An 11097-nucleotide genomic window follows, 5' to 3' on the forward strand; every position below is an offset into this window, starting at 1 on the left:
GTACAAACAGGAAATGTACTAACTACAGGTATGTAGCTCAGAATATTCTTTGTAAAAGGATTAAAATGTGAATGTTGTACACCAGTGAACAATTAAACAGAAATTAAAAAAACTTCCAGTTGGATAATTCAATGTATAGTGTTAGAAAGGAAATATTATGCAGTCACATTAACACAGATCCTATTGTACAATCTATTATAGACTTAAGATATTCTAGGACACAGAAATATTAATTAATAGCCTCCCAGGAGGACTGGAGCAGAAATCATTTTGTTATTTTAAGCTTTCTACTTTTTACTGTTTCAAAAATTTAGATGTGCAAACTTATGTTTCCATGGAGAATGTGCATAACTTCTCCTCTCCTGAACAGTCACTGAAATCAGCAAGACTCAGGGAGGTTAAGCAGGAGATTAAGCACCCCTCTGAGAACCCTGGAGCCAGCAGGGAGACTGGCTAGGGTCCCAAGAAATTCATCACCTCTGCAAACACCAGCCACAAACGCAGAACCAGGCAGGATCTGCACACCCCAGGACTGCTGTTCAGGCACAGGAGGCAGCAGACCCCTGACAAATTACCTCCTCCACCTTCCTGACTGGAGGGGATGACAAGCTTAAGGCTGGAAGGGAATGTATTATTTTTTTGCATCATTTATTACATGATGAACAATTTGGGTCTTTCAAAGAGCTAATCTAGCTACTGACATTCAAATACTTGAGTAGTCAGATGAAATTTCCTTAAGTGCTTAAATTAAAACAGAATGAAACACAAATATTTTGCTGCTAATCAAAATACTGACCTATACTAAATGTGCCCTTACATAGTATATGCTATATATATATTATATGGTAACTATTATATGTGCAATTTCCTTGGTCCTTCTTATGATAAGCAGTTTGAAAATACATTGTTAAAGCTATACATATAGCTAATACATTTCCAGGACATTCTTTTAAAAAGTTATGCAACAAGAAGCCTACTGAAATATAAAGACTGTATTGTTTCCATTAACTCACCTGGCGTAAGTTTATCTTAAAATTTTCTGTAGAAAATGAACAGTTTTAGGGACTATTTTAAATCTTACATTCTATTGAACACTATACAAAAACAGGAACTACTGATGTAATACCATAAATTCAAAATGTGTATTTAAATGCAGTACCTTGAAGAACAATCTTGAAAAAGTCTGTTCCATCTCTGAGTTTTGTTAATGGATAGGAAAGAGTAACTATTCCCTACAAAGCAAAAAATAAAAGAAAATGTTGTGAACTAAGACTTTATGCCTCTAAGTTACTGAAATGCTGGTCACAGCTGAAACATCTAAGATAAAGGCAGAATTTAAGGAACAAGCCTAAATTGCCATCTACATTCTTAATAAAAAACCAACTGCTACAGACAGCACTAAAAAGCAACATTCTGGAGATATAACAAAGTATTACATGTCAATACTATTTAGATGCTACAGCTAGATGATAAACATAAATAAGATAGTAAAATAAGACAGTAGCTATGGAACTATACATGCAACTTTTATTACAAAAATAGCAAAAAACGCTAGAGTTTTAGTACAAAACCTGAAAGGCATCTGAAGAGGTAGTGATCAAAATCTTAAAACATAGAGAAATTTCTCCAAAAATATTGGCAAAGGATTACAACATAAATATCAGAACAAAATCACAGTCAAGATATAATAGAAGCATACGAAGATATATAATGTTCTGTAAAAAAAATACAGCTGTGAGAAGAGTACTACAAAGGTTTGAAACTGTCATGTCCTACTTATTTGGCAATAATACAAATGCTCTAAAAGATGCTATGATTTAATGATTAATTAAAAATATTCTTTATATTGTGAAGCTGAAGTTATACTGAAGCAAATATCAGCAACTTCAGCAATGTTAACATTTAACACCTCTTTAGAACTAACACTTCTAGTTAGAAATATGGTTATCATCTACATTACCAAAAATGTCAGTCAAGTGTATTCTTTCACAGTATGGCAGATAAAGCACTGCTACCTTCTCAATGATAAAACCAAAAAAATTGGTTCAATAAAGAAAAATAAAAATATTGAAAACAAACTCTGTAAAATGTTTAAAAAAAGCTAAACAAACAACACAAAAATAGACTAAAAGGTTTCTTGCAAAAAGAGAGCAGGGCAATATATCAATAAATGCAACATTAAGAGGACAGTCAGGTAAATTACAGTTTTACTTTAGTAATTTGCTTAAACCAAATCAGGATAAAATATGCAGCAGTGAATTGTTACTCCAGAGGCCTTTCACAGTAAAATTTGTCATACAATGTGCTGAGGAGTAATTCAAATCAAATTCAACAAGATTTTACTACCTCTTTTATAAAGAAATAATACCAGTCCACAAAACCTCAACATTATTTACAGATGCTGATTTCCAAAATATTTTGATAATTACGTCTCCTTATAAAACTCTTTAGTCTTCCCTGTGAAAGGTAGGAACTTACCTGTAAAAACAGAAAGCTTTCTTACTTGTTTTCAAAATTACAGCTTTGTTTAAAATTTCACTATATATATATATATATATATATATATACACACACACACACATATATCTATATTTGTTCTTGCTGAGATTGTTGTGATTTGTAAAGGTAAATAAAATTGTGAACTGTGAATTGTCACAGGTAAATAAACTACAGAATTTTTCTTGTCATAAAGTCTTTGCAATGAAACAGTCACCTCAGGAACACTCAGTGTTTACGTATGTATGCATTTTTTTCTTAGTAAGAAATTTCAATCTGCACCAGCATGCTACTTTAAAAGTTGAATTCATTGATGCGATAGTGACTGCTTTTTGACCATCTTTACTTTTTATTTTTCCTTTAAATCCCAGTATCTTCCAAAGTGTTTTCAAATTCTGGGATCACATTCTTTGCTATAATGGTCTGGCCTCTCCACTTTCCTCTGTATTCCAAACACCTAAGCTATAGTTCTCTTCCCCAGCTACTACCCGTTTCCTCATACTGCCCCACTGCCTTCCCCACATGCCTGAATATCTCGAGCTTCAAACTTCAAAAGAACCTACCTTAGCAAAATTTGCTCAGATTGACTCTTCCCTCATAAATCTTGCACTGCTTATTGAGTTCAGAAGCAAACTTTCCAAAACACTCCACATGCCACTAGATGCACTCTCAAACCAACCATGTACAATTCTTCTACTGCATGTGTCTCCTTCCCGAGAAGGCCTTTCTCCCTCAGTTTGATTCTATAACTGATTTGGCAGCTTATTTTCAGGTTTGGTTCGGATCTGCCCCAGCAAAATCCAGAGGATGATGAACTAATAGGAGAAGGCATCATGTTTAGTTAATGAACATGATGACTGAAGAGGTACAAATATTGCTTATGCTGTTTTTCTACCAATTTGAAGTTTGCCATTTTCAAAGAGGTACCAGGAAGATAAAAACACGCAGAAGAATGAAAGGACTGAGGCACACAAGTCAGACAGAAGCATTCCAAATGTTTTTTGTTGCTTTTGCCAGAACACATTTCATAAAAATCCTCCCCTGCCCTTCCCCCCTCGTCAAAGCAGGACCTGATCCCTATTTTGGCTGGTCTAGAGTGACAGTGTGTCACCACAAAAACAACCTAACATCAGTGCATTCTAAGGTTCACTTCAAGCTCAGCCTGCAGAACTGGATTTTCCTTCACATTTAATGGTGCATTAGCACCAGCTTTATCAACTCTCAGTCGTGCTGTTTATGCCAAGCTGTTTTAGTCACCTACTAATCCATGTCAGCAGCAGCATGAAGTTCTCTTTACATAAGGCAGAAGCCTGAGAAAGACATTCTACATACTCTTCCCTTCAGAATCAGCTAGAGCACGGCATGTATGCTTTAAATCATAGTCTGGTAGTAATTGCTCTGCTTTCCAAATAGAAATATTTATTTTGGCAGAAAGATTTTCTAACTTATAATGCATTTTTGTCTCCTTCACTACTTTCTTCTGAACAAGTATCCCTGTTCTTCCATGTCAGAGCTGCCTGCAGACACAGTTCTTCAAAGCAGGAAAGTCTATATATCATACAGGTGAACAGGGACAGAAAACTACACCCTGAGGAATAAACCCCGTTTGCTAGCAGCAATGGTTATTGATGTTTCCATTTGTTCCTTTACAAGACCTGAGGGAGGCTCATTCTCAATCAAATCACCTCCTACACCACTCAACTGCTGCCTGCTGCCAGACAGGGCAGTTCTGCTCCTTCGCTACACTGAAGTGCACCACTCTTGGCATCAATTTGACACCACAAGGAACCAGTGCAGAGTGAGAACAGCAGAAAATTATCCTCTCTCCAGCAATAAGGATAGTCTTCTGCCAGCTTCCTTCTCATGAATAGACTCAATCACAGGGTCACATAAGCACTAGAGTTGCAACTGAGAATATACAGCTGTAGTAGCAAAAATGTTTTTTCGGATACAGAAATATATTAGATCAGTTCAGCTCGTATTTTTAAAATGCTTATGCCATTTTTTTAAGGATTCAAGACAACTTAGGTTTTCTACAGAACCAGATTGCCTTAACTTTTTCCCTTTTTTCTTTTTAATTAACAGATTGAAAGAAAGACTGAATTAATGCTGATATCCTGACACATTAGCATCAGTGATACCTAAAATGATTCTCAGAGTCACAGACAAGAAAAAGTTAAACAGGATAAAAAAAGAACACACTCAAGTATTGACACTGCATTTTACCGAAAATACTTATTTTAGGCATGGAAAAGGTTGTTTCTGCATTTCACTAGTATTGCAGGATTGTATTTCCAATCCGAAATATATTTAAGATTACTGTCAAATATAAGTGCACACTTCGTAATGATAAAAAACCTAATTGTGCCTTGATCCTGGTAGTTGTTACAAACATTTTTTATAAAACTGGATATTGCATCATTTCATACAAAAGGAAAACTACTTTAGAAGTTTTTTACTTACTCTGAAATCAGTTATTCTCATTTCACTTACTCTGATCTTTAACAGGATTGAAGTGCTTATTACTGTTTTTTTAAAACAAAATACCACTTAACTTCCCACAATCCCTCCATTTTAAGAAATGCATTCTGCATATTAATGTGTTTTAAACTGGTCCACAGCTTATAAACTCTGAAAAGATAAACTCCTACAAAATTTTAGTCTGATAACATAAGAGAAAGGGACAGGACTGTGAATCAATGAAGGTAAAAGCAACATGCAATGAGGTTCAAAACAGTCATCATTTTCCACTGCTAAAAGACATGCAACAGATGAACACAAAGACACACAAGTTGCAGAAAGTCACCAACTGAGCTGGAATACAAAAGTGCATTGCTAATGTTAAGAGGAGCTATTTCAAAGCAAGACAAAATTTTTTTACTGGTCAGTTTACCTGAATGTATTTGTTAGCATGATCACAGCCTTCTTGCAAATGTTGCAAATTCTCCTTCTGCAAATGGCTTGGTACTGGAATCTCAGATTGTCCTTTAATGATTTTCAGCAACTGAACAGGCATAGCTGCTTTATCTAAACAAGAATCAGAAAAAGAGTCCTGAAGCTCCTTCTTTTGTTCAAATGAAGAGTTACTAGAAGTTGCACCTCAGTCAGAAGGGGAATATTTTCCTATTTCATAACAAGACAATTTCATTATGTAAAACTATTTCAGGTGGACTGGGCTCATCTCTTAGTATTGTAAGAACCAAGAAGAAAGTAACATTTCCTCGAAAATAGACTGCCATCCAAATTACTTGATTTTTCAAACATTCCAAAACACCATAAATGGCAATAAAATATTTTTTTACATATAAATAAATAGAAATGCATATCAATGCAAAGAATAATGTAAACAGTGTTAATATTTTATGTAGAAATGCAGATAAAAACCATGCAAAGACTCTGAATGACTCCTTCCCCAGCACAAGGTCAAAGACAGTCTCCATATATAGCTTCTTCCCTAGAAGAAAATTCGACTGCAAGAAATTAAAACATCTGTCATTTTAACTTAAAATGAACAAAAGATGCTTATGTACAGATCAAAAAATTTTCATCAATGAATCAAGTAATGAAAAATATAATAAAAATATAAGATGGGTATCTACAGATTCCAAGCATGGCAGGCACTCGGAATAAGATAAGGAATGTATGACTGTGTCATCTATGGTCAGCCCTCATTGTGCTAAAAGTCAATGAAATAAATTAATAGTGACAGTGTTATAATGCTGAGAATAGGGGAGAGCTTCAAAGAGTAGTCTATTGCAGTGAAGTTACACATAATAGAAAAAAGTGATCTAGCAATAAGAAGCTATTGGTGTATTTTCTCATTACATTGTCATCTCATTTCTTCTGGGGGTATCTTTGTCTTTACAGTACAATTTTTATTTCAAGTGGGTATCTACAGAACAGTCACAACATTATCAATCTTCTGTTTCCAGTAAGTTTTAATAAACTAAGCAAAAAATGCTTTCTGTTTTCTGAAAATCCAGATGGCAGCATTATTGCCACAGCTATAATTTCAAACAGTTTTAGCAATTCTTATATGATAGTAAAGAACAGGAAAGAAAATACTTTCTGTAGTTTTGAACGGACACAAAAACTTGGCATTCTACTCAGTAAAAGCTTAAACTACATTCAGTTATAGCTCAAAAGAGCTTTTGCAGTGCTAAGCAGAATGAATTCCTACAAAATCTTCAGTGATAATGGAATTGGGAAAGCATTGCAAAATGGAAAGACCAGTGAAGACCTTCTCTTATGACCATCATAAGTTACAAACCTAAGTCCGCACATAGAGGTGCAGAGTGCAAAATTATGCGCATTCTTTTAAAAAGTGCATTATTCTTCAGAAAATTCAAAAATCTACCTTATTGTTACTCCAGTATCCAAAGATACCAGACTTCACTAATAACTCATGACTGTTTCTCTGGTTGTTAGCAACCCTTCTTTCTCCTCCCCCATTTTTCAAGAAACCCCCCCAGTGCTGTTATTCTTGTCTAGCAGATATAAGCAAGAAGTCACAGTCACTCATGACATATCTTTATTTTGGTTTGAGGATGTCTCAGTTGCAATGGCACACACAGGATGACTATCTTTTGTTTTTTCCTAGCTTCCAATTTACATGAGGAGGAAGGAAGCAGAAATGAAGCATTATGAACTGACCACAATCCCCATTCTCTATCCCCTGCACAGCTCAGGGGGAGAAACTGGTAGAGAAATTGGAGTGGAGCTAAGCCCAGAAAATAGGAGAGGTGAGGGAAAGGTCTTTAGATTTGATGACCAGCGAGTTAAATTCCTTTGAGTCTCTTTTGTCCATGTAAATGGTGACTGATCTCCCCATCTCAACCTGCAAGCTTTTAGTTGTATTTTCTCTTCCCTGTCCTCCTGGGGGGAATGATAAGAGTGGCTTTGGCAGGCACCTGGCCTCCAACCAGGATCAACCTATGACAGCACAGAGCTGAGATGTACAGCACCAGACAGGTTTCAATTTCTGCTTGAGTTTCAGAAGTAAAAGCCTGCTACAAAGGTGCAGATGCTGTTCCTGCTTTGATTAGTGAGGTATTAGAAGTTAGGGTTTCTGTAAGACATTACTAAATGAGCCTAAAAACGATGCCTTTGTCTGTATATTTTCAAACACGCATCAAACCACAAGAGCATTGTCATTAGCCTACTAGGATTTCAAGTCTCTAGTGAAAAGAGCAACTAGAAGATTTACACAGCTTTTCAGTTCAAAGTATCTACTTCACACTTTATTCTAGCAGACTGAGAAGCTGATCTATTCCACCTAGAAAGAGTCAACTTCAAAGTTAATCAGCAATATTGGTCTTCACCCAGCAACAGTATTAGCCGTATATATACAATACAACATAACAGATTAGCAATTTTTTAATCTTGTTTCTCTCTGTTACATTACTTAGCAGTTAAAAATAGTATTTTCTGTTTATTTTCCCCATGACGATGTCTTAAGAACACAGAGCATTATATTTATTATATTAACAAAATTATATTTTGTTATAATTTGAATTTATGTGAATAACTTTCTAGTAGAAAACAAGTGGGGTGTTTTTACAGATCTTAAACTCCTATATATATAAAACTAAGGTCATGTGTTCTAACTGCTAATCTCTGCAGCTTTCAGATTCTTGTTCTCAGCAATTAAAAACCAAAGATGAGTATCCAGTTCTAAGAGTTATAAAAGTAAATTTTCCAAAACAAACTGATAGAGCAGTGGCTCACAAAATCTACATGAAGATATTGTTAGGGCTGTCCTTGGTGTTCCCAACTCTTCTGGAGAGCAGCTAAGTGAAAATAAATAAGTCTGTCAAATACCTTTGTTGCTCTCAAAAGCCTGACTAACACTGACAGGAATCATTCCAACTTGAGCTTAAGGAGCCCGTAAATGGTGTAAAGAGAGCTATACATAAAGATGGATACTGAAAAAAAAAAACCAAACAGGAACAACAGAGACTGCACAAAAGGCAGACTGCAGCATGGGACACTCCTTGAAGAAGAGTGACACAACACATACACACAGCAGGAACAAGAAGACTGAACTAGAAATACCTTTTGCTTTCCAGTAATTAAAGTGACAAAAATATGGAGAGTGAGCAACCAGAGAGCTTAACAATTTTAACAAAGAATTATATGAAAGAATGTAGACTGTTTAAAGTAGACTATATACTGTATATAGGATGTAACCCACAATTTAACACCCCCAAAGAGAATGCAATATGCATCACTCAAGTGAAATATAACACTGAGGACTGCTATGGTCTTAACTCTTATGGGCTGCTCTGCCCTATCCTTGATGTTCTAGAAAATTTAATCCTTTCCCTACTACCAAGAAATACTTCAGTCATACACAAAAATTCCATGAAGAGAATAATGTCATTTTGGGAAACAGAAGAGAATAAAACACATGACTTTGTGGACTTCAGAAGGAAACCTCACCGAAGTCTCATGAAGAACAAAGGAATAGCCAAGAGCATCAGCATCTTATTAATGTGGTCAGTCACAGTGGTAGGTACTTGAAGTCCCTGCAAACATAAATACTAGTCCGTGCAATATTCAGGCTAACTGTGCAAAAGTTAAAAAAATTATGAAGTAAGTCATGCTTCATTAGAAAAACACACATATTTGTAGACACAGCCATACATTCCTGCTATATTTTACGCAACGCTTGCCATAAAAATGAACATTTGCAGCTTGAGCAGAATAAGCAGTACAGACTACCACAAACCCAACCTGCCATCACAGGACAAAGCTTTTGTCACGTAGCAGTCTTAATGAAATCAAGAAGACCATCAGCGAACAAAGCATGTAGTCTAGCTAGACTTTTTTCAAAAGTCTAATTTTGTAATTTATTAGTTGAGAATTCTCATGAGGTGAAAGCATCATGTCAGATTAACTAAAATAGAAGGAGAAATTAAGTCAGTACTGTGACACATCTTATTGCCCTGGCTGCAGGGCTTCAGCCTGCTATTGCTGCAGATCTTCGGGCACTTGTCTTTATTTGGGAAGTATATCCTCGGCTATACTTACTGTTAATTACAAAAGTGATACTTAGTTTCATTAGAGTACAAATAGGTTTCTTAAGAAAACAAAATTTATTTCAGATTAAAATTTACTCATCTGACATTGTGCAAGAGACTACAATCAAACATTACCTGAGGAAAAGGGATTCTCACACAGTCATTAATATCTCAACTCTAGTACTTCAGCTGTAGAAAGCAGCAACCCACTGAAAAGCAGCGGCCTCAGGAGGACAGGGCTACTCTGCAGATCCCACACGTCACACGGTATTAATTAATCGCTTCAGAAAGTGAATCCACCAGTTACAAGAAACCGAGACCCTTAAAACCAAGACCGTCAACACAGGCGTATTACCAACCAACAAAAACCCCCTTTCGGTTTACTCAGTGCCCGGAAAGAACTTCCAAAGCCGTGGAGCCCGTGTGCAGGGCAGCTGCGGGGCGGAGAGAGGTAAAGCCGGGCCCGCAGACCCGCCGCTCCCCGCGCGCCGCCGCTCCTTGTTTGTGCCCGTCCCGCTCCGCCGCCGCCTGCGCAACTTCCGCCCGCCCCGCGCACCGCCCGCACACTGCGCATGCCCGGGCTGCGCGCGCACGCGCAGCGGCGGCGTTGGGCACACCCGTCCTGCAGGGACCGGGACCCGGGACCGGGACCCGGGACGGCCTCGGACCCACTAATGCTCTTCTCTTTTCTCTTCTGGTTCTGTTTTTTTTGTCTGTAAAAGATCTGTTATCAGTTAAAACTACAGTGAGCTGAAATCATGGAAAGCTTATACATTATAGGTACATTAAATTAAAATAATTCGGAAACATCAAGTTGCACTCCGGGTGAATATATGGTTACTTGATCTTCTCGTCTTAACTTCTCTCCTTTTTGCTCTTTCTTTTTCCAGTTACTTTTATTTTTAATTTACTATTAAATTATTTCTATAAAGTAATCTTAAACCTAGAAGAATTGGCGGTTTTCTGTCCTGTATGTAATCAAAGGAGAAAAAAATAAGCAGAATTTTGATAAAATACTCAGTTTTATGTGTCGACAAAACAATAACCGGGTCTGCCAGAAATCTAGCCTGAAGTCTGTTTTTCTTTAATACTGTTTTTGAATGGTAGTCATACTCCTCTTCAGAAGGATGGCGCGGGGCGGGGGCGGGTGAGGGAGAAGCGCTGACGGCAAAGCGCGGGCTGTCGGTGGCCGGGCTGTCCCCGTGCCCCTGTGCCCCGGTGTCCCCGTGTCCCCAGTGTCTCCTTGTCCCCAGTGTCCCCGTGTCCCCGTGCCCCGATGTCGCCGGTGTCCCCGTGTCCCGGTGTCCCCGTGTCCCCAGTGTCGCAGTGTCCCCGTGCCCCGGTGTCCCCGTGTCCCTGTGTCCCCGTGTCCCGGTGTCCCCGTGCCCCGGTGTCCCCGTATCCCAGTGTTGCAGTGTCCCCGTGTCGCAGTGTCCCCGGTGTCCCCGTGTCCCGGTGTCCCCGGTGTGCCCGTGTCGCCGTGTCCCGGTGTCCCCGTGTCCCGGTGTCCCCGTGTCCCCTGTGTGCCCGTGTCCCATTGTTGCAGTGTCCCCGTGTCCCGGTGTCCCCGTGCCCCGGT

The 11097-nt window shown here is 38.1% G+C and overlaps 1 protein-coding gene across 4 annotated transcripts in view; it reads right to left on the minus strand.

Annotated features, from left to right (window-relative positions):
- Nucleotides 1–10043, minus strand: part of LOC131573184 (protection of telomeres protein 1-like) — a 59190-nt gene extending 49147 nt beyond the window's left edge. For 3 of the 4 annotated variants that reach the window (XM_058826893.1, XM_058826895.1, XM_058826892.1), the window contains exon 1: nucleotides 1160–1175. Coding sequence is in view for 1 of the 4 variants with exons in the window: in XM_058826891.1 (XP_058682874.1) it covers nucleotides 1160–1232; nucleotides 5390–5512 (196 nt within the window). In the remaining 3 variants the exon portion in view is untranslated. Of the gene's footprint in view, nucleotides 1–1159; nucleotides 1233–5389; nucleotides 5524–8937; nucleotides 9024–9653 lie in introns of those variants that run through there. The other variant, XM_058826891.1, reaches the window with a different exon arrangement.
- Nucleotides 10044–11097: the final 1054 nt, after the last annotated feature.

This window comes from Poecile atricapillus, chromosome Z, assembly GCF_030490865.1.
Source record: "Poecile atricapillus isolate bPoeAtr1 chromosome Z, bPoeAtr1.hap1, whole genome shotgun sequence".
NCBI lineage: Eukaryota > Metazoa > Chordata > Aves > Passeriformes > Paridae > Poecile > Poecile atricapillus.